Source organism: Phyllostomus discolor, chromosome 3 (genome assembly GCF_004126475.2).
Source record: "Phyllostomus discolor isolate MPI-MPIP mPhyDis1 chromosome 3, mPhyDis1.pri.v3, whole genome shotgun sequence".
In the NCBI taxonomy this organism is placed as follows: Eukaryota; Metazoa; Chordata; class Mammalia; order Chiroptera; family Phyllostomidae; genus Phyllostomus; species Phyllostomus discolor.
The window spans coordinates 212458507-212486474 of NC_040905.2; the positions used below are offsets into that span (position 1 = coordinate 212458507).

Here is a 27968-nt window from a genome sequence, read left to right on the forward strand (position 1 = left end):
AATTTAAAAAAATGCGTTGCACCTGTCTGTCCTTCTGAGGACCCTGGGAACCAGGTTTGACCACAGACTTCTGGGTGCAGGAGCCGCAGGGGCTGATTTGTTCTTTACCAGCATCTGGACCAATCAGGGTTATTGACTACAAATATCAGGAGAAACTGCAGCTAATTTAAGCAGAAATAAAATGTAATGAGATGGTCCTACAGCTCCCAGGATTCACAAGAACCTGGAAGGCAGCCAGGAGAGCGTGCAGGAGGGGGCGCAGGAGTCAGCCAGGGACCCCCAGCCCCACTCGGGGCTGCGGTGGGGGGGGGCAGCCATGGCAGAAGGCTGCCCCGGAGCTGGGGACACGGGCGATGGCCCCAGGCTTCATTGGCTGGGACCCGCTCAGCCTCGGCCTCCTGACAGTGCCTTGTTCAGACAGCTGGTCCCTGGGACCGCGTGCGAGCGCATTTCCATTATTTCATCCCCCACCCTGGGGGGATTCGTTTCCCCCGCCCCAGGAGACGCGTGCACACAGACACACAGGCCTGGGGACACACAGACACACCGGCCTGGGGACACACAGACACACCGGCCTGGGGACGCACAGACACACAGGCTTACACACGGACGTCTGGGCTGGTCCCGACACTCGTCTCCCCTTTGCACACGGTGTCCACGCACCCACGTCCCCACCCCCGGTCCACCCCTCCCCCCGAGAACCTCTCTCACCCACCCGGCTCCCATGGACATCCTGTGCTCCTCCCCCTCCGCCTGGCCCCGGCCACACCCACTCCTCGGCCTCACTCTGCAGGAGGGACCCCTCGGCGGGACAGCGCCTCCCAGCCAGCACCCACCTGGGGGCTCTCCAGCCCACTCTCGGGGGTCTTCTCCCCCCACGGGCCCCGCCCCATAGGTCTCTGCCGCCCCCCTTGCCCAACTCCCTCATCTCTTGTCCTTGCTAGTCCGCCCCACTCCTTCCGGGGTCCTGGCCAGGGGCAACCTGCCAGGGACCCGACTCCCCGCCTTCTCTGCACCTGTCTCAGCAGTGAGAAGCCAAGCCGGTCCCCCCTTCACACACCAACCACAGACCCCTAGGGCCCCGTGCTGCCAGGCCCCTCCCAGGTGTCCCCGGGGCGCCTCGCGGCCCCCTGCCCCAGGCAGATCCCACGTCCTTCTTCTCTCCCCACCACCCAGCCCCGCCTCCCCCGGCCGACAGACCCCCACCCCGGCAAAGCTCCGTCGTGGGCCGGGACGTGGGTGTGATGTGTGGTCGTCAGCTGCCGGGGGGCGGGTTCGGAGACCCCCCTGGGAGCGCATCCCACCCCACCCCACCAGCAGGTGACTCTGCTCCCCAGGGCGAGGGGCCCATGGGCCCCTTTCCTAGGGAGCTTTCAGGAAAGGGGGCCGCACGGGGCTCAGCTGCACGGGCAGCCCCTTGGCTCCGGTGGCTGCGGGGTCCCAAATGGGGCTTGGGTGCCCTTGGTGTCTGACGGCTCAGGAGGGTCCCCGAGTGCAGCCACCTTCTCAGGGTGTCTGAGTGGGGTGCCCCGTCCCTGTGCCCAGAGGGAGGGGCCCTCCCACCCAGCTGCACCCCTGTGCCGGCCCTGACCTCTCAGCGCCCCCACCGCCTGTCTCGCCTGCAGGCGGCACCCTGGACCAGGCCACACCCCGGACGAGAACCCAGAGGCCCAGACCGTTCAAGGAGGACAGAGGGACAAGCAGAACGGAAACCGTCAGCCCCCCGGAGCTGGTAATGAGCGCGGATTCCCCTTACTCTCCAGGTCTCTCAGTCACCATGCACCCTGCCCCCCGGTCCACTCTCCCGGGTGCCCACCCACTCAGGGCCCACTCACCCAGGGCCACCTCGGGGCCTCTCTGGCCTCCCGTGAAAGGCGACCCTGTGACCCCTGCGGGGGTGCCTACCTCCGTGTCTCCTTTGGGGTCCGTAGGCGCCTGTAAGTTGGCCGGGGATGGGGATTCTTAGTGGGGCCAGCAGCCAGGATTCGGGACCCCGTGACCTCGGGACCCTGAAGCCCAGCCCAGGCCTCCTCCGCCTGCAGCCAGATCTCCCCAACTCCGGATGCGGCCCCACCCAGGCCGCCGTCTCTGAGTCACGTGGCGAATTCGCTGGTTCCTCCTGTGAAGACTGGAAGCCCCCCAGTCGGGCCGAGCGGCACCTGCTGGTCACACAGCTCCTCTCTCCCCTTCCCCGGGGACACCCCGCCCCGTCACCAAGTGGGAGTGTCCTTCGGGACAGAGAGAGACAGGTGTTTTATTCTTGGTTTCTAACTAAATACATTCACGTAGAAACTGTGCGTTGTCATGCCATAAAGTGCTTCTAAGGACTAACTAACACATCTGCAAGCCTGTCTTAGTATGCAAAGCGGTGCCCAGAGGTCGGAGGTCAGAGGTCAGAGTTCAAAGGTTGGAAGCACCTCGCTTCCTCCTGCCCCTCTCCCCTGTCCCCCTCTGAGCCGGTCGCCCTGAACGCTGTGCCGCCCCGCCCGGCCCTCTGCCGCTCCTTTCCGGCACCCGGCTCCGCCCCACACCGCGCCGCCCGCCCGCCTGTGCCCGGTCCCCACTGCCGACAGGACGTAGAGCCGCCGGTGTCCGGGCCCCACCTGTGCCCCGAGTGCTCGCTGGGCTCTCTGACAGCCTGCGGCCTTCAGGGGGGCCTCGGAGTCTCGGGCTGCACAGCCACACGGTCCCCCGCCCCCCGCCCGCTCGCACCCAGGCTCTGCTCCTGCCTGTGATCGCGGTGCCTGCAAGCGCGGCGCCCTGACCCCAGAGGCAGCGCGGCGCCCCCCAGCGGCAGCTCTGTGCGTTTCCTGCAATTACAAACTCCGTCCAGGAAGCGCGTCACCCCAGCAGCTGGGAGGAGAAAAAAGCCCGTAGGACCATCTTAACTGATGCTACGAAACAAAGACATTTGATAGAAATCACCAATCATGACATAAAAACGGTCCTTTGCCATAAAAATAGGAGAGACCGTGGTCAGTATCAAAGCCGTCATGGGACAGTGTCCCTGGGGACCAGGCAGCGGAAAGGGCTGCGGCCATCCGGGGAGCAGGGTGCCACCCCCGCGCCACCCCCCCCCCCGCCCCGCCCAGGACTGGCTGCCCCTCCAAGGCCCTGGCCTGCGCTGTGGGGCAGGACAGAAACGCGAGAGGAAGGCCAGCCTCGTAGACCACACAGCTGGCTGCCGGGAAGATGCCACTTCCCTAAAATGTCTACAGATTCGCAAGGCGCCTGTGGAGGAGCCCCTGAGACCCGGGTCGGTAAGACCCCTTGGGAGGACCAACGCACGTGGGAAATCAGAAGGAATTTCCATTTCCCCGTGGGAAATGAGGGAAGAGACTTCCTCCCCCCTTGGTCTTCGAGCGAGTACGTGGAGACCTACCTTGTACATTCTTTCTCCTCCCGGTGGACACTCACGTATTCACCGAGGGGGTCACGTATGAATGCTCTGAGGGTTTTCTTTTAATTTAAAAAAATTATGGGACCTCTTGCCCTGACTGGTGTGGCTCAGTTGGTGGGAGCGTCATCCCATAACCGAAAGGTCGTGGGTTCGATGCCGGGTCAGGGCGCACACCTGGGTCGGGGGACTGATCCTCAGTCCCCTGTCCCGAGTCCGGGGGTGCGCGCGCCCTGTACGGTCCCCAGTTCAGGGACATTCGGGAGGCGACCGATCGTGTTTCTCTCTCACACCGATGTTTCTCTCTCTCCCTTCCTCCCTTTCTCTCTAACAGCAATGAAAAAAAGTGCCCTCAAGTGAGGATTTAAAAAAAAAAATCATGGGAAATCTTGAATATTCAGGAAGAGAGAAGGGGGGGCCCTGTGCTGGGGTCCAGCTGGTACCAGCTCCCCACAAGCCGTTTGGTGGCTTGGTGGTGGTTTAGTGGTGGATTGGTGGTAGTTTGGTGGTGGTCTGGTGGTGGTTTGGTGGTAGATTGGTGGTGGTTCAGTGATGGTTCGGTGGTGGATTGGTGGTGTTGTGGTGGTGGATTGGTGGCGGTTTGGTGGTGGTCTGGTGGTTTGGTGGTGGATTGGTGGCAGTTTGGTGGTGGTCTGGTGGTTTGGTGGTGGTCTGGTGGTGGATTGGTGGTGTTGTGGTGGCGGTTTGGTGGCAGATTGGTGGTGGTGTGGTGGTGGATTGGTGGCAGTTTGGTGGTGGTCTGGTAGTTTGGTGGTGGTCTGGTGGTGGATTGGTGGTGGTTTGGTGGTGGTCTGGTGGCGGTCTGGTGGTGGTTTGGTAGTGGTTTAGTGGGGGCCTGCAGCCCTCCCCATCTTCTCTCCTGGGGGCACTGTGAACCCAGCCACCTGGCCGGCCCCACTTCCCAGGTAACCCTCACCTGCTCCTTTGGCGGCCTCTCTGCCCACGTCCGCAGCGGGGGAGTGTCCTGCACACAGGTGAGGAGGCGGGTCCCTCCCTCGTGGCTGGGGGTGCGCTGCCTGAGCGTCACCCTTGAAAACTCCCCCAGGGACTTTCAACGGACCCTCAGGAAAAACTCCTCCCTTAATCGTAGATGACACCAACACGGACTCACTTCTTGGAGAATAAGTTGCACTTGGACTTCCCTCTGGAAGCTGTGTCTGTGAGGGGTGGGGGAGGAACCAGGTACGGGGTGGTTCCGTGATTTTTCCCGTTAAATATCTGCGAGGTCTAAGCCCTGGCTGACATAGCTCAGTGGATTGAGTGCGGGCTGTGAACCAAAGTCTCGCAAGTTCCATTCCCAGTCAGGGCACATGCCTGGGTTGCAGGCCACGGCCCCCAGCAACCGCACATTGATGTTTCTCTCTCTCTCTCTTTCTCCCTCCCTTCCCTCTCTAAAAATAAAATGAATAAAATCTTTTAAAAATATATCTGTGATGTCTACACCAGGGAAACATGACGGGACGTTCAGAGAGGGTTTTGGGTGAGGCTGTCACGACCCCCAGGGCACACCTCGCAGTGCCCAGGTTCTCCGGACGGGGCTGCGGTCCCCGTTCCTGTCCGTGAAGCCCGTGGGGCTCGGGAGAGGGGCGGCTGGTGGGACAGAAACCAGGTCGGGTTGTCCCTGTCCAGAGCCCCACCCAGGAAGTGTCCTGGACCCTACCAGGAACTCTTGGGGACACAGGGGGAAGAAGGCCTCCTATTGTCCCAGCCCGGGAAGCCACCCCAGGGCAGAGGAGGAGCTGCGGGGATTCGGGGAACCCGTGGCCGGGGGCCACACGGCGCTCCTATATAAGGCCCCGCGCCTGCCGCCTTGGCCTCCTCACTCCTGAGCCCAGACGCGCCCCCAGCAGCTGCAGCCATGAGGTGTCTCCTGCTGGCCCTGTGTGTGGCCCTGGCCTGTGGCGCCCCGGGCATCTTTGTCCCTCAGACTAGGGTGACCCTGGACGTCCAGAAGGTTCGGGGACGGGGGCACTCCGTCTGGGTGGCCGGGGTGGGTGGCGAGCAGAGGCGTGGGGGCAGGGACGCCGGCCCTCAGGGGAGAGAGAGGCTGTGAGGTGGGGACCCTCTGCCGGCTCGCTGCCCTTGGCCGGCTCACGTGGTTTCTCAAGGATCAGATGGTTCCAGGTCACTCAGGGTCTGGACTTTAGAGCCACCTAAGTTAACGTAGAGGTGCTGTTTCCATGCGGGGGGTACCGCAGCCCAGTGTGTGGCGCGGAGCGGAGGGCGCCGGCGCTCACTGATCCGCCAGTGAGACTGAGCCTGGCCTGCACCGGGAGGGACGGAGTGCCCTCCCTGACCTGCCCAGGGGCGGGGGTCCATGGCCCCCACCCAGAGTACCCGGCCCTCCCCAGGTGGCTGGGTCGTGGTACCCCGTGGCCATGGTGGCCAGCGACGCCGCCCTGATGAATGCCAAGAGCGCCCCCATGAGGCTGAACATCAAGGAGCTGAGACCCACCGCCCAGGATGGCCTGGAAATCACCGTGCGCAGATGGTGGGTGGGCCCGGCTGTGGGGGGTGGGGTGCAGGACTTCTGAGGGCACCAGCCCCGGGCTCTGGGCCCACAGGCCCACCACACAGAGGGACCAGCGTCAGTGTGGGCAGAGGCCCGTGAGGAGGCCGATGGCTAGCTAGGGCTGGGGTCAGTGCCTGATGTTCCTGCCCCGGCCCCTTCTGCCCCTGGGTGGGGGTAGGAGTGAGGGTGCGGGACTGAGAGAGCCCAGAGCCCACTACTGCCAGCCCACAAAGCAGACCATGGTCCGGGGCTGTGCCGGCCCTTTTCTCTGGCTCCAGTGAGCCCTCAGGAACCTGGTCAGCTGCGGCTATTGGAGGTGGCAGGGAGTGCAGCCTGGACAGGCGACCGGCCCCGGGGCCCAGACCCCCATCCCCCGGGGGGCCCTTCTGGAGCCTGGCTTCTCTCCCTGCCCCTCAGCTGGGCCTGAGGGCCACAGAGTCTGTGCAGCGGGCCAGGGGACACTGTGGCTCAGGGGACACTGTCTTCCAGGGAGGACGGCAGCTGCGTGGAGAGGAAGATGTTCGCCGAGAAGACCGAGGCCCCTGCCTCCTTCCAGATCCACAGTACGTGCCGGTTCCAGGGGACCAGGTCTGGGAGGCGGCCTGTCCTCCCTCCCTCCCTCCCTCACTTCCTCCCTCCCTCCCTCCCTCCCTCGGTGGTGCCCGGGGTCTCACCTCGGGGTGCACAGGGGAACCCCATGTCCTGGGGGCCCGCTGGGTCCCAGGACGCAGGGGTGGGTGTGGACTGAGTGACAACTCGGTGCGAGTCCGGCAGGCGGCCGGCACTCAGGCCCGGCGCCCAGGCCCCTGTGCCCGGGGACAGGTCTAGGGGAGGCTGAGGCGTGTCGGGTGCAGAGCCAGTCCCGGTCCTCGCCCCGTGGCCGTGCTGGGAGAGTGCCCAGCATGCCCTCTGCTGGTGCAGGCAGAGACCCCTGGACAGAGCTGTCTGGTCCCTCTTCCAGGCCAGGAGGGTGACAACATGGCCCCCGTTCCAGTCCAGGAGGGTGACAACGTGGGCCCCGTTCCAGTCCAGGAGGACGACAGCGTGGCCCCTGCGGCGGCCCTGGGGGCGGGCAAGGTGCACGTGCTGGACACCGACTACCAGAACTACCTGTTCCTGTGCCTGGAGGCCGCTGCTGCCACCCCCAGCCCCGCCCCCGCCCAGCGGAGCCTGGCCTGCCAGTACCTGGGTGCGCGCCGCCCCGGCTCCCCGAGCCAGCAGGGGGGCGGGCAGGAGGGCAGGGAGGGGCGGCCCCAGGGTCCCTGGATGGCTGGGGCTGCGTCTGGCTGGTGACAAGGGCAGGCGTGCCGGCTGGGGACGGGGTTTGGAGCAGCCGAGGTCACTATGGGCCCAGCAGCCTCTGCTAACAGACAGTGTCAGTGAGGTCCCCAAAGGACACGTCAGCTCCAAAGACGCCCTTGAACTCTAGTGTCCTGAAAACCACATGAGGGACTGCTTCACTGGCACAGAAGCCGTGCCCCTGGGCCTTCCCAGGGCTCCCCAGTCGACCGTGGGCGAGGGGCCCACTGGCGGGCCAGCTGAGTGGTGGTGGCCAAAGAGCCCGGGGCCCTTGTCCCCCTGGGACTGTGTAGACTCTACCTCCAGCACCCACCTGGGAGGAGGAGGGGGGACTGGGCCCAGGGGGAACCGGGACCCCAGAGGACTGTGGACTGAGCCCTGGAGACCACCCCTGGGAGGCGGGGCCAAGCCCTGCCAACCCCGGGATGTGAGCGTGGCCTTCCAGAGCAGGGTCCCTGGGGAAGGGTCCCTGGCTCCCTAGACCCCTTCAGGGCCCCCACGGCCCCAGGGCTGACCCCTGCCCCCACAGCCAGGACCCCGGAGGCTGACCAGGCGGCCATGGAGCAGTTCAGCAGAGCCGTGAAGGTGTTGTCTGTGTGTAGCTCCATCGCCTTCACCCCGGCCCAGGCCGAAGGTGAGCACCGGCCCCCGCCCCGGCCCCCAGTCAGAGAGCCGTGGCTCTGGGGGCCTCTCCCATGGGGGCCTCCGATTCCTCCCGGGCCTCCCGGGAGGCTTGTGGAAGGTGGAGGTGGGGGGTGCAGAGCCCCTGAGATGGGATCCCTGCAGACCCCTCTGGTGTTGTGGCCAGACTGTGACCTCCCCACGCTGCCCTCCTCCCACAGACAGGTGCCGTGTCTAGGCGAGCTGCTGCCCACCTACCTCCTGGGTAACGTAGCTGCCCTGCCCCCTCGCCCTGGGCATGGGGTGGGGTCTCCGTGGGACTCGGACTCCCCTCTGCCGCCCGCCTCCCCACTGTGGGAGTGCTGGATCCTGGGAACCCAGGAACCCGTGGGGTCCCCCCCGGGAACTTCTCTCAGAGCCTGTGAATGGCGGCTGGCCACATGTCCCCTCTCTGGAGTGGCCTTGAACTGCAGGGCTGTCGTTCCTGTGTCCTGGCCCCACTCCCGCTGAGGTCCCCTGCTCCTTCTGGGCCCTGGTGTGGGCCCAGGTGGGGTTAGGAAGGGCAGGTGGTGGGTGGTGGGGGTGGGCTTGGACAGCCACTCAGCCCGAGGCGGGGGTGAGGCGGGGCTCCATCCCCCCCGGGTGGGGCGTCTGCTCCCCCCTGTGGGGAGGGGCTGGCGAGGGTCCACCCCGCAGGGCCCCAGGTGAGTCACTGATCCATTTCAGGAGCCGTGGCCCCTCTGCGGAGACGACGTCACCTGTCCTCCCAGGTCCGAGGACTCGGGGGGGGACTGAGACCGTGGAGGCAGCTGGAGGTCACTCCTCCTGGCACCAGGCTCCTCGGGGCCCAGCCTGGGCCTAAGGCTCTGAGCCTTCCCCGATTCAGCAATAAAGACGCTGACCAGCCGGGCTGTCTGTGCCAGTCTTTCCCGGCGGCGGGTGTGGGGTGAGGGGCTGGGGTGGGGGTGGGGGGCTGGCACGGGCGGTGCTGTTGGAGGGCCAGACCCAGCCCTGAGCCCAGGGTGGGTGTGGTGCGGCCCAGCCTGCCCCCGTGTCGGGGGTTGCAGGCCACAATCACCCGTCACAGTGTGACCGGGTCTGTCACACAGGCTGTGGGAGCCCTGCTCAAGGGGCAGCACGCCTGAAACTCACAGATTTTCATTTAAATTTCTGAAAACGGGGCCATTAGGAGACTGTCAGCCCCCCTGCCCTCCCTGCCCTCCCTGCCCTCCCTGCGGGTTGGGGCACAGCCTGCTGTGCGGGGCCCGCAGAGGTCAGCCAGGACGGGCGGGGGTCAGGCCCGCAGCTGCAGGGCCGCCCCTGCCCCAGACAGGAAGGGGCACAAGGAGCAGCTGCCCCTCGGGGTGCTGGTCACTCACTGTCCTTCCGTCTCAGCGAGTTCAGGGCATGGTCACACAGCCCCAGGGCACCCACTGGGTCAGAGGCGGGGCGGCCAAGCACCCAGGCGGCGTCCTCGCTGCGCCGGGCTCTGGCCTGACAGACACCCCTCCGAAGGGAACGGGCCCAGGTCCCCACTGCGGGGACCACAGTGGTGGGCGGGAGGGAGGACAGGATCCGGCCCCAGGCGGGTGGGAAGGCAGCGAGCTCATTTCTGGGGGAGTGGAGGGCGGTGTCGGGTGCAGGGCCGGTTCCCTGCTGACCCCTGGTCACCCAGGCGGCTCCCTGGTGGTCCATGGATGGGTGCTACGGTCAGCACCACTGTCCCCTGCTTGCCGGTGTCCCCAGGCCTGTCTCTTCTCCGAGTGCACCGATGTTGTGGAGTTGTGTGTGGGGAGGGGCGGAGAGGAGCCGCCGGCACCGGAGCAGTGGGTCACACAGCAGGGGTGGCTGCCAGCTGTGCCCCACCACCCGCTGGGCGGTCCACAGACTAACCCGGCCTCCAGTGTCCCAGACGCAGGGTCAGCCAGGGCGGCGTGCAGGACAACGGGCGTCCTCCGGGCACCCCTGCCGCCTCCGCCCTCAGCTCCCAGCCAGCGGCACCACCTCCCGCTGAGCCTCAGGCTGATTCCAGGGAGACTGGGCAGTCGGAGGTCCTACCCAGGTGGGCGGGTGCGGACACGCCTGCCCCCGCTCAGCGCAGTTCCAAACCCTGACACCCGCAGGGCGTCAGGCTGTCACGCTCCCCACTCAGGACACACAAGGTCCCGGGTCTGGTGTTCCCTGACACCGGCCCGGCAACAGGAGGCAGCCCAGGGTGGCTCACTCCCGGCCCCAGGCAGGGCCATCCACCGGGCGCCTCTGACGGCGAGCCTCGGGGACACGCTGCCCTGGGAGTCTCAGCCGGAGACACCCCTCGGCACTGGGAATCGAGGCCGCCCCCCGGCCTGGCGGGGGAACCCCTGCTCCCCCTCGGCAGCCCCCACACCCCGCGCCCAAACGGCGCCACACCGGCCCTGGGCAGCGGACTGTTCCCAGAACCACAGTCCGCGAAAGTGAGCCGGGACCGCGTGCGGGACCCGCACGGGGAGATGCGTGTGACGACAGAACGCTCACGCGGCACCCAGTCTCCTGGCGGAACGTCAGGGGCGCCGCGGAACGCCGCCCGCCGCGCGCAGACCCGGGAACGCAGGGCGGGGCGAGGAAGGGTGAGTCCAGGCCTCCGACGCGGCCTCCGACGCCGCCTCCGCCACGGCGCTCCAGCAGGTGGCAGCAAACACGCCGGAAACCAGCGACAGCGCGGAGAAGCGCAGCCCAGCAGTCAAAGGGACGTGGAAGAGCCGCGTGGAGAGGATGGAACGGCGAATACGGGGACAGAAATTCAGGGCTCACGGGGGCGGGGAGCGCGGACTGCAAACTCACGCCCAGACGGGTTGGAGGCCGAGGACGGAAAGCCGTGCTGGGCCCACGGTGCTGGTGCCAAGAAGGAGGCCGGAGAGCCGGCCTCCAAGCAGAGGAAACTGCCCCTGGGAGGGCCTTCCCACGCGGCGGACGGGCCGGGCCCCCAGGGACCCGCCGTGGTGCCCTGAGCCCAGCACACCCCGGGGCTCCACCATGGGTGACACAGAGGCTGGGGGACTCCGAGGAGGGACAGGTGCACGGTCAGAGGAGGGGCCCCAGCCGCCCCTCCGAGCGAGTCACGTGTGCGAGAGAACCCCTATGTGAATGTCCATCTGGACCACGCCGTAACCAGCAGGTCTGACTGGGTCACACGGGACTCACCACCCGTCCCAAAACAGCCATTTCCTCTCAGTCACCAAGGTAGCCCCCGTCCCAGGTCCCGCAGGAGAGGGGCTCAGCCACCCCTACTTGGCCACCAATCACGAGGCCAGGTTGTCACGGGGCTGTAGTTTGGAGGTGCCGACAGCGCCCCCTGGGGGTCGAGTCGCTGGCGAGACTGGCAGAACTCCGAGAGGCATTTTCCGACCTGGGTCACTGGTGTAGCATAAACAATGACCCCGAGGAGCGGCCAGACGGGGGAGGCGTGTAGGACAAGGGATGTGGGGAGGCTCCGTGCCCTCCCGGGGTCCCCACTGTCCCCCAGTCTCCACGTGTTCACCACCAGAAGGTCCCTGAGCCTGCCCCTTTTGCGTTTGATGGCGGCTTCCTTACAGTCGGCCCTGATTAAATAAATCACAGGCCGCGGGTCCCGGAGCTCAGCCTCAGAGGTGGGGGTGGGGCAGTCACAGGGTCGGGTCCCTTAACGGCCCGCGCTGTCCTCGCCAGCCTTCCGGGCGGCTCACTCACATACCCCTAGGGTGGTGGGGAGGGGTGTGGTGGGAATATTAAGGTGCTTTTATCGCTCTTTGCCCTTAGGAGATTCCCAGGGTTTTAGGGACGGGAAGAAGCTCATATACAAGTGGGTGAAAGCAGGTTCACAGTTGTGAGCATGTGAAACCGGTTTACTCCTGCACTACTGTTGATTAATGAGCGTATGATTTTCCATACGAACACCCGTAAGCTGCTTTCGCCCGCCTCTGGATATGCCCTACCGCCAGGCACAGCGTCACGCTCCCTCCCGCAGCTCCCTCCTCTCCCCGGGCCCGCCCCTCCCCCGGCTGCTCCCCGGTCCCCAGCCGGGCTCCGCGTCTGCCCATGGGGGCTGTGCCATCCCGACCGCCAACACAGCTGGCATCCCCGAGCCCCCAAAACTAAAACCAATGGTCTCCAGCTGGTGTAACAGTGTCCCGGGACACGGTCAAAGATATTTACAGGGATACAGTGGGGCCCAGAACCCAGGAAGGCGAGCGTGCAGCGGCTGGCGTCGTTGGAACGCCCCCACGCGGAGGAATGGAGAAAACACGGCCCTGCGTGCGGAGGAAGACCAGCCCGGCCCGCCAGCCCGGCTGACCCAGAGCTCAGAACACAGGCGGGGACCGAAGCCTTATCACAGCTCTACGCCTAGGGGCGGGGCGTAAAAAACGTGTCGAAGACCCACACCGGACCTCTGATGTAGCAACTGCCGTGACGGTCTCTGTGAAGCTGTCCCCTCCAGGGACCCAGCAGGAGCGGGGGGCACACAGAGTCTGTCCCTCTGGGCTGGCTTCTTTCAAGAAGCCCGATGTCCTGCAGGTCCGTCCGCGCTGGAGCGGGAGTCAGGGCTGAGTGGTGCCCCGTTGTGTGGACGGGCCATGTTGGCTTCTCCGTCCGGCTGCCAGTGGACGCCTCGCCACACCCAGCTCTCGGCCGTTGGGAAGAACGCCGTGACCAAGGCGGGATTGCCACCGTCTCCTCCAGATGCGCGAACAGTCCTTTGGGTGCCCGCCCTGGGGTGCGATTGCTGGGTCACGGGGCCATCTTGTTGCTTTTGGCAGGAACAGCCCTGCTGTCTTCCGTGGCGGCGGGAAGGCGGCCGGGAGGGGCACCCCGTTTGCAGGGGCATCCGGGAGTGCTGGCGAGTTACACGGCATCTTGTCTGCTGTGACGAGGGCGCTCCTGAGGCGTGGGGACAAGCCCCCACGGCGGGGAGGTGTGCCCCCTAGATGGACAGCAAGCACAGTGGTCCCTGAGCTTGGGGCCCTGGCGCCGGGGACACCCTGTGATGACCACAAAACAGACCAGCAGTGCTCCTAACCCACGCTGCTGCCCGGCCCTTGGCTCTCGGCTGCGGGCTGTGGGCCTGTGTGGTGTGGCGTTCCCAGCCGAGTCAAAGCCTGTGGGGGCTTCCCGGCCCCAGGCAAAGTAACCTCCTGCCTCTGCGACTTAATGCGAACCTGACCCCCACCCAGTTCTCAGGTGCAAGGGGGCCTGGGGTTAGGGATGGGGCCGAGTGACTGTTGGGCCAGGTCCCCTCCCAGGTCCCCTCCCAGGTCCCGTCACTGGGCCTCGAGCAGGGCCCCGCGTCCCGCCCACGCCTCGCGGTTGCCGTGGCCCAAGGCCAGCGGTTCCTGGTTTTCCTGGTTTCTTAAGGGACTCTGTGGAACTTAAGGGGTTCTCTGGAACTTCATTCCCGGAAACGGCCACCGGGTGTGGCCCGAGAGGCACACTCTGCGGCTGGCTGCGGTCACTGTGGGCCGGCGCACAGCAGGACAGCCGAGAACGCCGGCAGGAAGTGGGGGCCGCCGGCGTCTCCCCAGCTCTCCAGCAGACAGGACGCCTGCTCCTCCTGGCGGGCCTGCAGCTGCTCCGCGTGACCCTGCTGGGCAGGCCCCAGCACCTGGACACCTGTTTGGTGTGGACACCTGTTCGGCGGCCTGTGCTGGGGTCCTGGGGCCACCGCAGCAAAGGACCTCACATGGGAAGCAGGGCAGGGCAGGGGCGTCTAACAACATGAACTCACTCCCGCCTGGTCCTGAGGCTGGAAGTCCACCATCGAGGTGTCCCCGGCTCTAGGAGACCGTCCCTCCTGCCTCTCCCAGCTCCCGGCGGCTCCGGGCGCTCCCTGGCTGGCGGCCACATCGCTTGCATATCCACCTTCATCGTCCCACGGTCTTTTCTCTGTGTCCCGCTTTCACTACACGGACACTAGAGTTAGACTAGGGCCACCCCACTATAGTGTGGCTTCATCCGAACTGACAGCCACCCTCTGAGGTTCCGGGTGGTCGTGAGTTTTCGGGTGACGCCAGCACCCCGCTCTGTTCTTCGTTCAGACGCCCACACTGGGGAGGCCAGGCTCAGAGGCCAGTTCCTGGAGGGAGTCACGGGAGATAACTTGGATAGGGGACCCGCTGTGTCCAGGGCCTGCGGACGGCGTATGGCGGGTGCTGGGAGGTTTATCTCTTTGGCCCGTCTCTGATCTCTGACTCAGCGTCACGGCTGTGTTTCCTTGCCCGCCCTCACCCCACTTTGCTTCAACTTCCCACAGACTTTCATCAGACCCGGGAACCGCCCGCCTGAGCCAGGGGTGCCCACGCTGGGACAGGCACCTGCCCCGCTGAGAAGCTCAGGCTGTGGGTCCCCGCCACTGTGAGGAGGGGGCACCATGCCTGAGCCAGCTGAAGGGCCGCACTGGGGACATCTGAGCCCCCTCCACCACCCCTCCCCCTCATGGAAGGGCATTGCAGCGTCCTGGGGTCATCTCCCCAGCGGCAGACCCTTGCCAGGCACCGTGCTAAATGGCCTCTGTGGGCAGGAAGCTAGGGTTGGGTAGCAAAGCACAGCTAGGCTAGGAGATGATGCCGATGACAGGTGGGTGGCAAGGCCCCAGCGTGCCCCGGGGCCCCCCAGGGTCCAACTGACCAGGGCCCCTACCTCCAAGAGACGGGGTGCTCCTCTGTAGGACAGCTCAGAGCAGCTGCGCCCCCTCCTTGCTGCCTGGCTGCCCCCCAATGCCTACCTGCCCCTGAGACGAGCAGGTTGGCCACGCGGGATGCCAGGCGATGGCCTTCGTGCCCCCCTCACAGAGGGCACGGGGCACGCGCAGCCCCACCGTGGAATCAGCGAAACTCGTCCCTCTGTGACTCACTCAGTCCCCCGAACACCAGTCAGGGTCCCCTGGGCGCCGGCACACAGCAGCGTGAGAGGGGCTCTCACCCGGCTCTCGGCTCCCGGGAGTGGGAGCGGGACAGGGCTTCCTCAGATTAAACTGTGAGGCCCGGGCGACCCGGGACCCGTGGCTCTCCCTCCTCCACGCACAGCGGCCGCTGCTGTGCCGGCCCCGCCGCCCGCCTGCCGGTGGCCCGGCCACTTCCCATCCGACCAGCATCTGGGTGACCCAGGCGATTGATTCTGTGACCCCCACTGTCGCTGTTGGCACCATTATTACTACTCTTAGCTGCAGACGCGTTCAGGGTGCTCCCCGGGGCCAGGCCCACCTGGGGGCTCTACCTGAACCCCACTTCACCATGCACCCACACGGGGGGCGGGGTGCCGCCCGGGGCCCCGGCTACAGGCTGTGCAGGAGAGAAAAGCAGAACCAGGAGGGGACTGGGAAGGGGCCCAGGCCTTTCCCGGAACCGGGCGGGCAGGGCGGCACCTGCAGCCGGGGCTGGGGGCGAAGGCAGCGGGCAGGCTGCCACGCCGACCAGATGGCCAGGGATCCAGGGCCAGGGGCCCCGCCCTGCGGGACACAGCTGTCCTCAGGGCTGGCTCTGACCTGTCACTGCCCAGAGCCTGACCCAGGAAGTGTCCCTGGAACTGGCGGTCAGCCCGGGCCTCCATGCCTGACCCTTCCCTCCTGGGCTCTGCCAGGAACATTTCAGGCCCGGGGACACAGGGGACCTTCCTGTTTGGACGCAGGGGGAAGAAGACCTCCTATTGTCCCAGTCCGGGAAGCCACCCCAGGGCAGAGGAGGAGCCTCGGGGATTCGGGGAACCCATGGCCGGGGGCCCGCACAGTGCTCCTATATAAGGCCCCGTGCCCGCTGCCTCGGCCTCCTCACTCTTGAGCTCAGACGCACCCCCAGCAGCTGCAGCCATGAGGTGTCTCCTGCTTGCCCTGTGCGTGGCCCTGGCCCGTGGCGCCCAGGACATCTTTGTCCCTCAGATCGGGGAGAACCTGGACGTCCAGAAGGTTCGGGGCTGGGGGTGTCCTGCAGGGTGGGTGGCGACCTGCGGGGCCTCTGGAGCCGGAGGAGGCTGTGACATCTGGGGTCTGTGGGGCTTCGCTGGAGCCACAGAGGGAGCGCAGGGGCGGTGGCCTGAACCGCAGAGGTTCATCGTCTCGTGTCCCGGACGCCGGAGGTCTGTCCACCAGGGGTGGGCGAGGCTGGCTCCTCCTGGCTCGCCCCTGGGCGTGCAGTCCTCCCACAGCCTTTCCCCTGCACCATCGGTGTCAGCGTCTCTTGCTCCTCAATGCCACGAGCACGGGGGGGGCGGGTCCAGGGCCCCCCAGAGACCTCGCTGGAACTTCACCGCCTCTTTAAACCCCCCTCATCCAAACAGCCCTGGTCTGAGGGGCTGGGTCAGGACTTCCGCAACACATGAAATCTGGGGGCACAGTTTGCCCCCACAAGGTCCCTCTGCCCACCGCCGCGTTTCCCATCTCTAACCACGTGTCCCCACGAGATCCAACCTTCCACCCTCGCTCATGGAGCGGGCTTCTCTAGGTCCTTCTTTGGGCTCAGCTGAGTTCAAGTAGAACATTCCTCAGCTCAGCAGGGAAGGGGTCCCATGGCGGGCCCAGGCAGGGGGTCAGCAGGTGCCCCAAAATCCCAGCCCCTCCTCCATAGGCTGGCTTCAGGGGGTTGGAAATGGGTAGGACTGGGCCTGGCTTGCACCAGAGGGACGGAGTGCCCTCCCCACCCTGCCCAGGGGCGGGGGTCCACGCCCCGCACCCAGAGCAGCCCGGCCCTCCCCAGGTGGCTGGGCCCTGGTACCCCGTGGCCATGGTGGCCAGCGATGCCGCCCTGATGAACGCCGAGAGCGCCCCCATGAGGCTGAACATCAAGGAGCTGAGGCCCACCGCCCAGGATGGCCTGGAGATCACCGTGCGCAGATGGTGGGTGGGCCCGGCTGTGGGGTGAGGGGGTGGTGCAGGACTTCTGAGGGGACCAGCCCCGGGCTCTGGGCCCACAGGCTCACCACACAGAGGGACCAGCGTCAGTGTGGGCAGAGGCCCGTGAGGGGCCGCTGCCTGGTGCTCCTGCCCCGGCCCCTTCTGCCCCTGGGGTGGGGGTGGGAGTGGGGGTGCGGGACTGAGAGAGCCCAGAGCCCACTACTGCCAGCCCACAAAGCAGACCATGGTCCGGGGCTGTGCCGGCCCTTTTCTCTGGCTCCAGTGAGCCCTCATGAACCCGGTTAGCTGCGGCTATTGGAGGCGGCAGGGAGTGCAGCCTGGACAGGCGACCAGCCCCGGGGTCAGGACCCCCCTCCCCCAGGGGCCCTTCTGGAGCCTGGCGTCTCTCCTTGCCCCTCAGCTGGGCCTGAGGGCCACAGAGTCTGTGCAGCGGGCCAGGGGACACTGTGGCTCAGGGGACACTGTCTTCCAGGGAGGACGGCAGCTGCGTGGAGAGGAAGATGTTCGCCGAGAAGACCGAGGCCCCTGCCTCCTTCCAGATCCACAGTACGTGCCGGTTCCAGGGGACCAGGTCTGGGAGGCGGCCTGTCCTCCCTCCCTCCCTCCCTCACTTCCTCCCTCCCTCCCTCCCTCCCTCGGTGGTGCCCGGGGTCTCACCTCGGGGTGCACAGGGGAACCCCATGTCCTGGGGGCCCGCTGGGTCCCAGGACGCAGGGGTGGGTGTGGACTGAGTGACAACTCGGTGCGAGTCCGGCAGGCGGCCGGCACTCAGGCCCGGCGCCCAGGCCCCTGTGCCCGGGGACAGGTCTAGGGGAGGCTGAGGCGTGTCGGGTGCAGAGCCAGTCCCGGTCCTCGCCCCGTGGCCGTGCTGGGAGAGTGCCCAGCATGCCCTCTGCTGGTGCAGGCAGAGACCCCTGGACAGAGCTGTCTGGTCCCTCTTCCAGGCCAGGAGGGTGACAACATGGCCCCCGTTCCAGTCCAGGAGGGTGACAACGTGGGCCCCGTTCCAGTCCAGGAGGACGACAGCGTGGCCCCTGCGGCGGCCCTGGGGGCGGGCAAGGTGCACGTGCTGGACACCGACTACCAGAACTACCTGTTCCTGTGCCTGGAGGCCGCTGCTGCCACCCCCAGCCCCGCCCCCGCCCAGCGGAGCCTGGCCTGCCAGTACCTGGGTGCGCGCCGCCCCGGCTCCCCGAGCCAGCAGGGGGGTGGGCAGGAGGACAGGGAGGGGCGGCCCCAGGGTCCCTGGATGGCTGGGGCTGCGGCTGGCTGGTGACGAGGGACAGATGTGCCGGCTGGGGACGGGGTTTGGAGCAGCCGAGGTCACCATGGGCCCAGCAGCCTCTGCTAACAGACAGTGTCAGTGAGGTCCCCAAAGAACACGTCAGCTCCAAAGACGCCCTTGAACTCTAGTGTCCTGAAAACCACGTGAGGGACTGCTTCACTGGCACAGAAGCCGTGCCCCTGGGCCTTCCCAGGGCTCCCCAGTCGACCGTGGGCGAGGGGCCCACTGGTGGGCCAGCTGAGTGGTGGTGGCCAAAGAGCCCAGGGCCCTTGTCCCCCTGGGACCGTGTAGACTCTACCTCCAGCACCCGCCTGGGAGGAGGAGGGGGGGACTGGGCCCAGGGAGAACCGGGACCCCGGAGGACTGTGGACTGAGCCCTGGAGACCACCCCTGGGAGGCGGGGCCAATCCCTGCCAACCCCGGGATGTGGGCGTGGCCTTCCAGAGCAGGGCCCCCGGGGAAGGGTCCCTGGCTCCCTAGACCCCCTCAGGGCCCCCACGGCCCCAGGGCTGACCCCTGTCCCCACAGCCAGGACCCCGGAGGCTGACCAGGCGGCCAAGGAGCAGTTCAACAGAGCCGTGAAGCTGCTCTCCACCCACACCTCCATCGCCTTCACCCCGGCCCAGGCCGAAGGTGAGCACCGGCCCCCGCCCGCGGCCCCCAGTCAGAGAGCCGTGGCTCTGGGAATGTCCGTCTCCCATGGGGGCCTCTGATTCCCCTGAGGTGGAGGTGGGGGGTGCAGAGCCCCTGAGATGGGATCCCTGCAGACCCCTCTGGTGTTGTGGCCAGACTGTGACCTCCCCACGCTGCCCTCCTCCCACAGACAGGTGCCGTGTCTAGGAGAGCTGCTGCCCACCTACCTCCTGGGTAACGTAGCTGCCCTGCCCCCTCGTCCTGGGCATGGGGTGGGGTCTCCGTGGGGCTCGGACTCCCCTCTGCCGCCCACCTCCCCGCTGTGGGAGTGCTGAATCCTGGGAAACCGTGGGGTCCCCCCCCCGGGGGCTTCTCTCAGAGCCTGTGAATGGCGGCTGGCCACATGTCCCCTCTCTGGAGCGGCCTTGAACTGCAGGGCTGTCTTTCCTATGTCCTGGCCCCACTCCCGCTGAGGTCCCCTGCTCCTTCTGGGCCCTGGTGTGGGCCCAGGTGGGGTTAGGAAGGGCAGGTGGTGGGTGGCGGGGGTGGGCTTGGACAGCCACTCAGCCGGGGGGGGGGGGTGAGGCGGGGCTCCATCCCCCCCAGGTGGGGCGTCTGCTCCCCCCTGTGGGGAGGGGCTGGCGAGGGTCCATCCCGCAGGGCCCCAGGTGAGTCACTGATCCATTTCAGGAGCCGTGGCCCCTCTGCAGAGACGACGTCACCTGTCCTCCCAGGTCCGAGGACTCGGGGGGGGACTGAGACCGTGGAGGCAGCTGGAGGTCACTCCTCCTGGCACCAGGCTCCTCGGGGCCCCAGCCTGGGCCTAGGGCTCTGAGCCTTCCCCGATTCAGCAATAAAGACGCTGACCAGCAGGGCTGTCTGTGCCAGTCTTTCCCGGCGGCGGCTGTGGGGTGAGGGGCTGGGGTGGGGGCGGGGGAGGGGGGGCGAGGGGCAGGACAGGGGGCAGGGCTGCTGTGTCACAGACCTTGGGACATTTAGGGTCAGCACAGGAGCTGAGAAGGCCTGAAGCCTTCCTGACAGGAACAAAGAGATTTCCCACGGGTGGAGGGCGGGGCAGGAGAGGTGGGAGGCGGAACGGAAGCTGGTCCGTTTTTCAGAGACTTTGTAGCATCTCAGGTGGAAGAAGGGTCCACGGCAGCAGAAGCAGGGATGCTCAAGTAATAAGAACATTCTATGTAGCAAGTCATCATAGACACACATTTTAACACATACATCTGATTACATGTAACTGTATAAGGTGCATGGACGTAACAGCTTATGTATAGTATGAAAGCTTTAAAGATAGGGATGGAATGGATACAGTTCTAGGAAAATATCAGTGACCAGCGTGGACTGAGGAAGGAACCGTTAGCAGAACCGTCAGCGCAGAAATCGAGAGCATTTCCAGCTGTTCTCGGTCCGCGGGGGCCGGCCACCCGCCCCACACCCAGGAGGCTGCTCCACAGCTCCGCTGGGCCAGGCTGAGGGAGGACCGGCCCATGTGGAATAAGGACACGGATACCTAGGGAATCGATCAGCAGGTTGAATCTAGCAATGTATACAATACATTGCTTTTTTCAATTAATTATTTTTAGAAACAGAGGAAGGGACGGAGAAAGAGGGAGAGACTTTGATGTGCGAGAGATACATGGATTGGCTGCCTCTCATGCACCCCCAACGGGGGACCTGGCCTACAACCCAGGCACGTGCCCTGACTGGGAATCGAACCGGTGACCTTCCTGTCTTTAGGCTGACACTCAATCCACTGAGCTCCACCAGCCAGGGCGGACATTAATTTTTGTAAACCACCCAGCACCGTTCATAATGGCAGGAGACTGAACGCTTTCCCGCTCAGACAGAGAGCAAGGGGCGGGTGTCCGATGCAGCAGCTCACCGAGAGCCGGAAGACCGTGGGAAGAAAGGACACACACGGGCCCTGGGCAGGGAACTCCTGGCAGGACCGACAAAGCCAGAGAGAAGATGCAAATTTCTGATGTCGGAATGAAAGGGCCGTGACTACAGACCCCTCAGACGCCAGACGAGTCGTGGGGGGGAGCTGGGGACAGCACCCTGCACAGAAATGTGACAACGTAGATGAACTGCACCAACTCCTCACAACATACAAACCACCACCCTGGCTGGTGCGGCTCAGTGGGTGGGGCGTCGTCCTGCAAACCAAAAGGTCGCGGGTTCGATTCCCAGTCAGGGCATGTGCCTGGGTTGCGGGCCATGTCCCCAGCTGGGGCCGTGCGAGAGGCAACCGATCGATGTTTCTCTCTCACGTTCATGTCTCTCTCCCTCTCTTTCTTCCTCTCTTCCCCCCTTTCTGAAAATGAATCAAACAAAATCTTTAAAAAAGTACCAACAACCACGACGCATCCAATAGGAACTAGGTAATTTGAAGAGCCCTGCAAGTATTTAAAGAATTAAACTCCTAATTTTAAAACGCCACAACGAGACATGTCCAGGCCCAGGTGGGTTTACAGGAGAATGGCACCACATGCTTAAAGAGGAAATGTGAACACAGCCTGCTACAGAAACAGAAGGGGTGGGGGGACGCTTCTCTGCTCATTTTATGAAGCTAATATTACTCTGATTCCACAGCCATACGAAGATTTTGTTAACAGACTAATGTTTCTCCTTAACAGAGATGCAACGATCCGTAACAAAATACCAGCAAAGAGATTTCAGTGACACAAGAAAAGAAACGGACGCCGGGAACAGGCAGGGCTCGCGCCGGGGAGGCGGGGCTGGCTCAGCCCCGGAAAATCAGCCCCAGGAACCCCTCGCTGGGTCGGACTCACAAAGACAAACCGGGTGAACCTCTTGTCAATACAGAAAAAGCGTTGGATCAAACTCAACCCCCACTCACGATCGAATAAAAACTCAGAAAAACAGGAATGGGGGGGGCTCCTCGACTCTATAAGAGCACCTACAAACCCTTCGAATTCCCATTGTACTGAGCGGGGCGAGGGAGGCTCTGCGAGTGACCGACGGCGGGCGACCAGGGCCGTGGCAGGGACGTCCGCTCTCCTGCCCGCCTCCAGGAAGTTCCACCCCGGGCGGGCGAGGAGGCGGGGAGAGTAATAACAGCCACGCAGATCTGCGAGGCGGGAGTAAAGGATCTCTCCTGGCAGATGGCACGGTTGTCTGTGTAGAGAATCCCAAGGAATCTACCAAAAAAAAAAAAAAAGACAAAAAACAAAAAATAAAACTAGACCGAATGTGTGAGTTCACTAAGGGCAGCAGAATCCAGGGCAAATATACAAAAATCAATTGCATTTTGGCATACTAGTAATAAATGCGTGGACACTGGAATTAAAAATGCAATTTATAATCACTCAAAACCTGGAAGACTTAGGCTCAACGCTAAGGAGGTCCGGGCAGTGTCTGCACGCTGAGGACTGGACACTGATGATAAAAAAAAAAAAAAAAAAAATCCACCCTGGTTGGTGTAGCTCAGTGGATTGAGCTTGGGCTTCGAACCAAAGTGTCGCAGGTTCGATTCCCAGTCAGGGCACATGCCTGGATTGCAGGCCACGGCCCTCAGCAACCGCACATGGATGTTTCTCTCTCTCCCTCTTTCTCCCTCCCTTCCCTCTCTTAAAAAAAAAAAAATCCAAGACCTAAGCCGGGGGAGAGAGTCACAGCGCCCACCGCCCGCAAGACTCCAACGCTGAAATGCCAATTCTCCTCTGCCCGGCTCCCACGATCCATGCCAGTCCTATCGAAATCTCAGCAAGGGTTTCGTAGACCCAGGGGAGACCCCCCTGACATTTACATGGAAGGCAACAGACCCAGAGCCGCTAAAATGATTTTGAAAGCAATGCAACAAACAAGAGGAACCAGCCTATCAGATTTCATGTCCTGCTATGCATCTTGTACCTTGTTGCACAGTCATCAAGAAGCTGCCGTCTTTGCCGAGGCAAGAACCAGAAACGGACTCACACCGATGGGACCGACTGTCACGCCGTTGCGCGGAGAGGGTGTCCCTCACTTGGGCACAAGGGCGCGCCTGCCTCCCTCACAGCCTGGCGCGCCTGCCAAGCTCAGCGCCCCCGGGGCCCGGCCCTCCGCCGCCAGGCAGGCTCCTAGCACGCCGAGGCCCCTCCCTCCGTAGACCCCTCCCTCCGTAGACCCCTCCCTCCGTAGGCCCCGCCCCCCGGAAGGAGTCTCCTGTCCCCACAGCCCAGCACCGCTCAGCCAGAGGCGAGTGGTGAATGTCCTGTTCACGTCCCACCTCATCCCTGAGGCTGTGCCCACAGAAACCCTGCAGCGAGCGTCTCGGCCGGGGGGTTGGGGAGCCGTGATGGGAACGTCCCGCTCCAGGCACCCGCGCCCATGACCTTTAGATGAACCTGTGGCCGTGTTTTTCACTGTCTTGGGGAAAAAATCAGGCCTATTCTGTGCCTTAGATGCTGCAGCTCCTCAGCCTGGGCTGGGGCCCACCTCGGTCCCAGGCCCCAGCGGCTGTGGACCTGCCACAGCTGATGGCTGGGCCGCCAGGGCGGACTCCGCCCCGTCCCCCAGTGACAGGTCCCCTGGCTCTCTCTGTCACGCGCCAGAGGAATCAACGACTCATTAGAAGCGCCGGACACTCGCAGGACGCTGGGTTGCTGAGAAAGAAGCTAGTACTGAACCAATACTTTTGTAAAAAAGATTTTAGTTTTTTAGTTTTAGAGAGAGGGGAAGGGAGGGAAAAAGAGAGGAAGAGAAACATCGATGTGAGAGAGAAACATCAACTGGTCGCCTGTTGGAGGATCCCCTACTGGGAATCGAACCCACAACCCAGGCACATGCCCTGACCAGGATTGAACCTGTGACGCTTTACTCAGTGAGCTGACGCCCAACCACCAGAGCCACACGGGCCAGGGCCCAAGTTGAAGCTTTTGAACCTGAAAGGGAAGCGTCAGGTGGCAGCTAAGTGGACCAGCGCTCTCGTGGGCGGTGCTGCTTGGCGTCCTGGAGGCTGTAACTCACAACACGTGTCCCTGCAGGAGGAGAAGGCACCAGCCGCCCCCGCAGTGACTGGCGTTGACAGCCCGGACCGCTGCTGGGTGGCATGGGAGCCCTCCAGGGCAGGGCCACACCGGGATAAACGGCCCAATCGGTACAGAGACGTCGGAAGGGAAACGCACCCACCGGCTCAGCCAGCCCGTGTCTCCTGTCTGCGTCTCATCCCGGGAACCTGGGGCCGTGGGCCCCGCCCAGCCCCCGTCCCGAAGGGCCGTGTGGACTTCTACGTGTGGATCTCATCAGCGTCCTTGGGTGACCCCCACAGGGGGGCGGGGCGCTCGCTCCCTGGTCCATGAGGACACGCCCGCTGTGTGTTTAACTCATCGAGAGCCTTCCGAGCCAGCCCCCGACATCGCAGTGCCTGCGCGGGGTCCCCGAGGCCGGGCAACCGAGGGGCCAGCCTGTGTGAGCCCCGCAGGGGGAGCCAAGCTCCGAGTCACCCGGCCCAGGTCCCTGCTGACCCCCCCCACCACGCCTGCCACGCCTGTGCTCCAACCAGGACCCCCTCCCCGCTGAGACCCTCAGATGCTGGACCCCTTCCAGGGCTGAGGAAGGCCCCGAGAGAGGTGGGGCTGCCACCTGGCCGCCCGCAGGGACACCCCCTCGGTGACGGGCCCTGGAGAGCTGTGTCCAGGCCTGAGAGTAGGAGACATTTCCAGGAACCGCTCTCCTGTGGCAGCAACGCATGAGGGCGGGTCCCAGAAAGGCAGAGCCAGATGGCACATCGACCTGGGACACAGGTGGCTGCAGTGATGACCGGCAAGCCTGTCCCACCAGAGTGGCTGACCGTCCCAGGGGCCCCCAGGGCAAGAAGGTGGCGGCCACAGGAAGGGCCCCCTCCCCCACTGCAGCGGGGGATGGGCGCTACCAGGAGGCGCGCCGGCTGGGCGGCGGGAGCCGAGTCTGTGGGACAGGCAGACACACCTGAGTCCTCCCGCCGCCTCCCACGCTGCCGGGACAGACGCGCAATGTGGCCCAACTGCCCTGACAGCACTCACCCCCGCCCCCCACCGCAGTGACACCCTGTGCACCTTTAGACACAGGCGGGTGGTGTGGCTCCCATGGGTGTGATTCCGGAACCTTCGGGGAGTCCGGGCGGGACGAGGGGCCGCTGCAGGACGTGTGTGAAGAGAGGGCGCCGGCTGCCCGGCCTCTGCCCCTGCAGGCCCCTGCCGCCATGGCCCCAGAGCGGGGGACCCTCCTGCTGCTCGCCCTGAGCCTGGGCCTGGCCAGCGCCCAGCAGACTCTGGAGGAGGTGCCGGTGCAGCCAGACTTTGACGCCCGGAAGGTAACCGTGCTGGCTCGGGGGCCGGGCTGGCCCTGGGACAAGGACGTGGGCGCCGGTCTCCTGGAACCTCGCTCGGGGGGCAGGTGGGCAGGACGCAAGGGACAGGGGTGGGCGAGGACGCCGGGCATGTAAGGCCTGAGAGGAGAGTGTCCACGGGAAGGAGGCCGCCCACTCCCGCCTCCCTGGCCTGCGGCCCACGGGCCTTCACCTCCCTCCCCGGAGCGGGGGCTCCTGACCCCCAGCAGCGCTCAGCGCTGGGGAGGGGCCCCACAGCCAAGACTGCAGGCTCCGAGAGCCCCACCCACCTCGCACCTGCCCCCCTGCAGGTGGAGGGACGCTGGCTCACCGCCCGGCTGGCCGCCAGCCACACACGCCTGGTGTCCCCCGAGGACCCCTTGAGACTGGCCCTCCATTCCATTGGGACCCGGGACCAGGACCTGGAGTTCGTCTTGTTCTGGATGTAAGCGTGGCCCCCGCAGGTCCCGGCAGGGTGCTCAGGCACAGGGGCCTCCCGAGGGACAGGACAGCGGTTAGAATAGAGGACACAGGTCACTGAGCTGGGCGCTTGAGAAGCTGACGAAGGTGGGAGGGAAGATGCACACCCAGCCACCCAGCGGTCCTCACGGAAGACCCCAGGCGGGGCGGGAGGCTGGGGGCCAAAGGTGTGCTTGGTGCACAGCACCCAGGTGGTCGGGGACACCACTCCTGGGTCCCTCCCTCGAGACCTGAAGCTCAGTCTGAGGACAAACTGGACCCCACCCCTCCCAGGAGGTCTGGCTCCGCCCCAGACAGGCACCCCACTCCTCACTGCAGCCCTGCACCCCTCCCGGCCCCATGGACCCGCTGTCCTGTCCCAGCTGGGTGACCGTCCGGAGCCCGGGCGAGCTGGAGCCTCCGGGGGGCACCGGGGACCTCAGGGGGACAGAGTGGGAGATGGCGCCACCCCGGGGGCCAGGGCACAAGGACGGGCAGGGGGACAACCCCGTGTTAGCTGCTCTCTCTCTCCCCAGGGGAGAGGGCGTGTGCAAAGGGGTCAACGTCACCGTCCACCCAACGGGGCTCCGAGGCCAGTACCAAGGCGCCCGTGAGTAGCCCGGCCCTTGGCCTGGGTCCCACGCTGGGAGGAGGGGACGCTGGATGCCCAAAACTGGCCGCGGGGGCAGGGCCAGAGTGGATGTAGGTCCCATGGGGCAGGCTGGGCCTGCGGGCGGAGGAGAGAGGCGCCCTCGTCACCAGGCTGGGGTCTGTCCCCCCCAGTCCAGGGAGGCGGCAGCATCCTCGTCCGCTTCGTCAGCACCGACTACAGCAGCCTGGTTCTTTACATCCGCTTCCAGGACGGCGGCGGCGGCGGCGAGGTCACCAGCCTGTGGGCGCTGCTGGGTGGGTGACGGTCCGCCCCAGCGCTGCGCCCTCCCCGAGTCTGCCTGAGGCCTGTGTTTCATGCCCCCTGTGTTTTGGGGGGTGGACAGCCGGGGCCCACTCAGTGCTGCGCCCGCATGCCCCTTGGCCTTGCACCCCGGCCCCACAGGCCCGTCTGTCCACGCTCTCACAAGCCCCTCCCTTCCTCCTCTCCATCCCACCTGCGGCAGTGGACGGAGCATGTGCTCAGCCACTTGGGGCGGGAGGAGGCACGTTGTCCTGAGACTGGACGGAGGTGTGGGAGGGGCCAGGGCCTGCCAGAGACAAGGTGGGGCCACATCGCCTGGTCCTGCAGGCTGGGGAGGGTCATCGGGGTGGGCTGGGGCTGCAGGTCACACGGCAGCCGCCCTACAGGAGCAGCGGGGACCCTCTGGTTGTCCTTGACCAGGGAAGAGGGCCTGACTGGCCCCTTCCGGGAGCGCTGAGCCCGCTCTGCTCCTTGAGCACGTGGGGCAGGAGGGGGACAAGGGCTCTGGCCAGGGCACCAATCTGGCCTGTGGGCAGCGGGCTTGGGCCTGGCTGAGAGCCGGGAGGAGGGGCCCCTCGCCACCAGCCCCTCTGATTTCAGCCAGAAGACTGCCCGGGGACCCCAGGTGGCTGGAGAAATACCTGGAGTTCGTCCGGAAATTCCGGCTGCAAGAAGCACCCATCTTTAACCTGGACGGTGAGCACTGCCCCGCCCCTACCCTGCACCTGGCTGCCGGTGGGGTCTGGAGCCTCACCTTCTGGGCCGGGAACCCATGGGTGACACCAGCCACGGGGGCAGAGCAGTTGGACACGCCCCCGAGGCGCCCAGTGTGGTCAGGCCTGCGCTGGGCACCTGGCGGCCTGTGCTCACGATCCCCTGAAATGTGGTAATTCGGGCACCAGTGTGTTTCCCTCTCGTGGATGTGGACCCCAAGGCTCTGAGAAGTTCAGAGACAAGGCCAAGGTCACACAGCCGGGAGCAGGAGATGGGGGGTGCCCCCTTTTTCCTGCAGATTCTCCCTCGGGGAACATTTAGTCGATCAACAAGCACACGGGCCAGGCACTGCTATGAGCGTGGGCTGCCTGGGGAACGAGGCAGACACATTGTCCAGCCCCTGTGCAGGCCCCACGGGGACACCGGTTCCCCGACATCATGACATCGTTGATTCATCGAGTGCTTGTGGGTGGGGGTGGGGGGCCAGGCTGGGCTGCAGGGCGGGACAGGAGCAGAGGGGAGGCAGGGCAGGCTGCCTGGAGGCGGAGCTCTTGGGCTGGCGGCAGGAGCAGAGGGACTGGGGAGGGAGGGTCTTGGGGGTCATCGAGAGGGCACGGGGGGCTGTGATGGGACGGGCTGCCATTGGGGGTGCTGGACAGCAGCTGGCAGGGTCACCCCAGTGAGGACCATGGCTGTGCGCTGTGTGTGTGACTCACTGATGGGTGGATGGATTGCTTTCCAGATGAGTGGACAACCTTAGAATCCCACCTGCTCTTTTCTCTCCGCAGCCCAGTGTCCCCCACCTGACGCCTAGGTCAGGGCCACCCCCGGGGCTCCCCTGTGTCCCCCTCCCCGGTTGAACACTTGCCTTCCGACCCGTCTGCTACCCGAGGAGCCCTTCCCGCCTGGGCCCGCCCCACCCTCACTGCCCATCCCTCGCT

General features: G+C 65.2%; 2 protein-coding genes across 2 annotated transcripts; both read left to right on the plus strand.

The window, feature by feature from the left end:
- Positions 1-15575: 15575 nt before the first annotated feature.
- Positions 15576-18702, plus strand: LOC118499396 (progestagen associated endometrial protein). Its single transcript, XM_036020134.1, has 5 exons — positions 15576-15759; positions 16547-16686; positions 17177-17250; positions 17649-17876; positions 18518-18702. Exons 1-5 carry the CDS (start codon positions 15664-15666, stop codon positions 18700-18702), a joined length of 723 nt encoding a protein of 240 aa, XP_035876027.1. The 5' UTR covers positions 15576-15663.
- A 5998-nt stretch (positions 18703-24700) lies between these two features.
- LOC118499397 (lipocalin) lies at positions 24701-27841 on the plus strand. The gene is made up of 6 exons (XM_036020135.1): positions 24701-24926; positions 25253-25386; positions 25937-26010; positions 26184-26306; positions 26914-27048; positions 27816-27841. The coding sequence occupies exons 1-6, from the start codon at positions 24816-24818 to the stop codon at positions 27839-27841; spliced, it is 603 nt and encodes a 200-aa protein (XP_035876028.1). The 5' UTR covers positions 24701-24815.
- Positions 27842-27968: the final 127 nt, after the last annotated feature.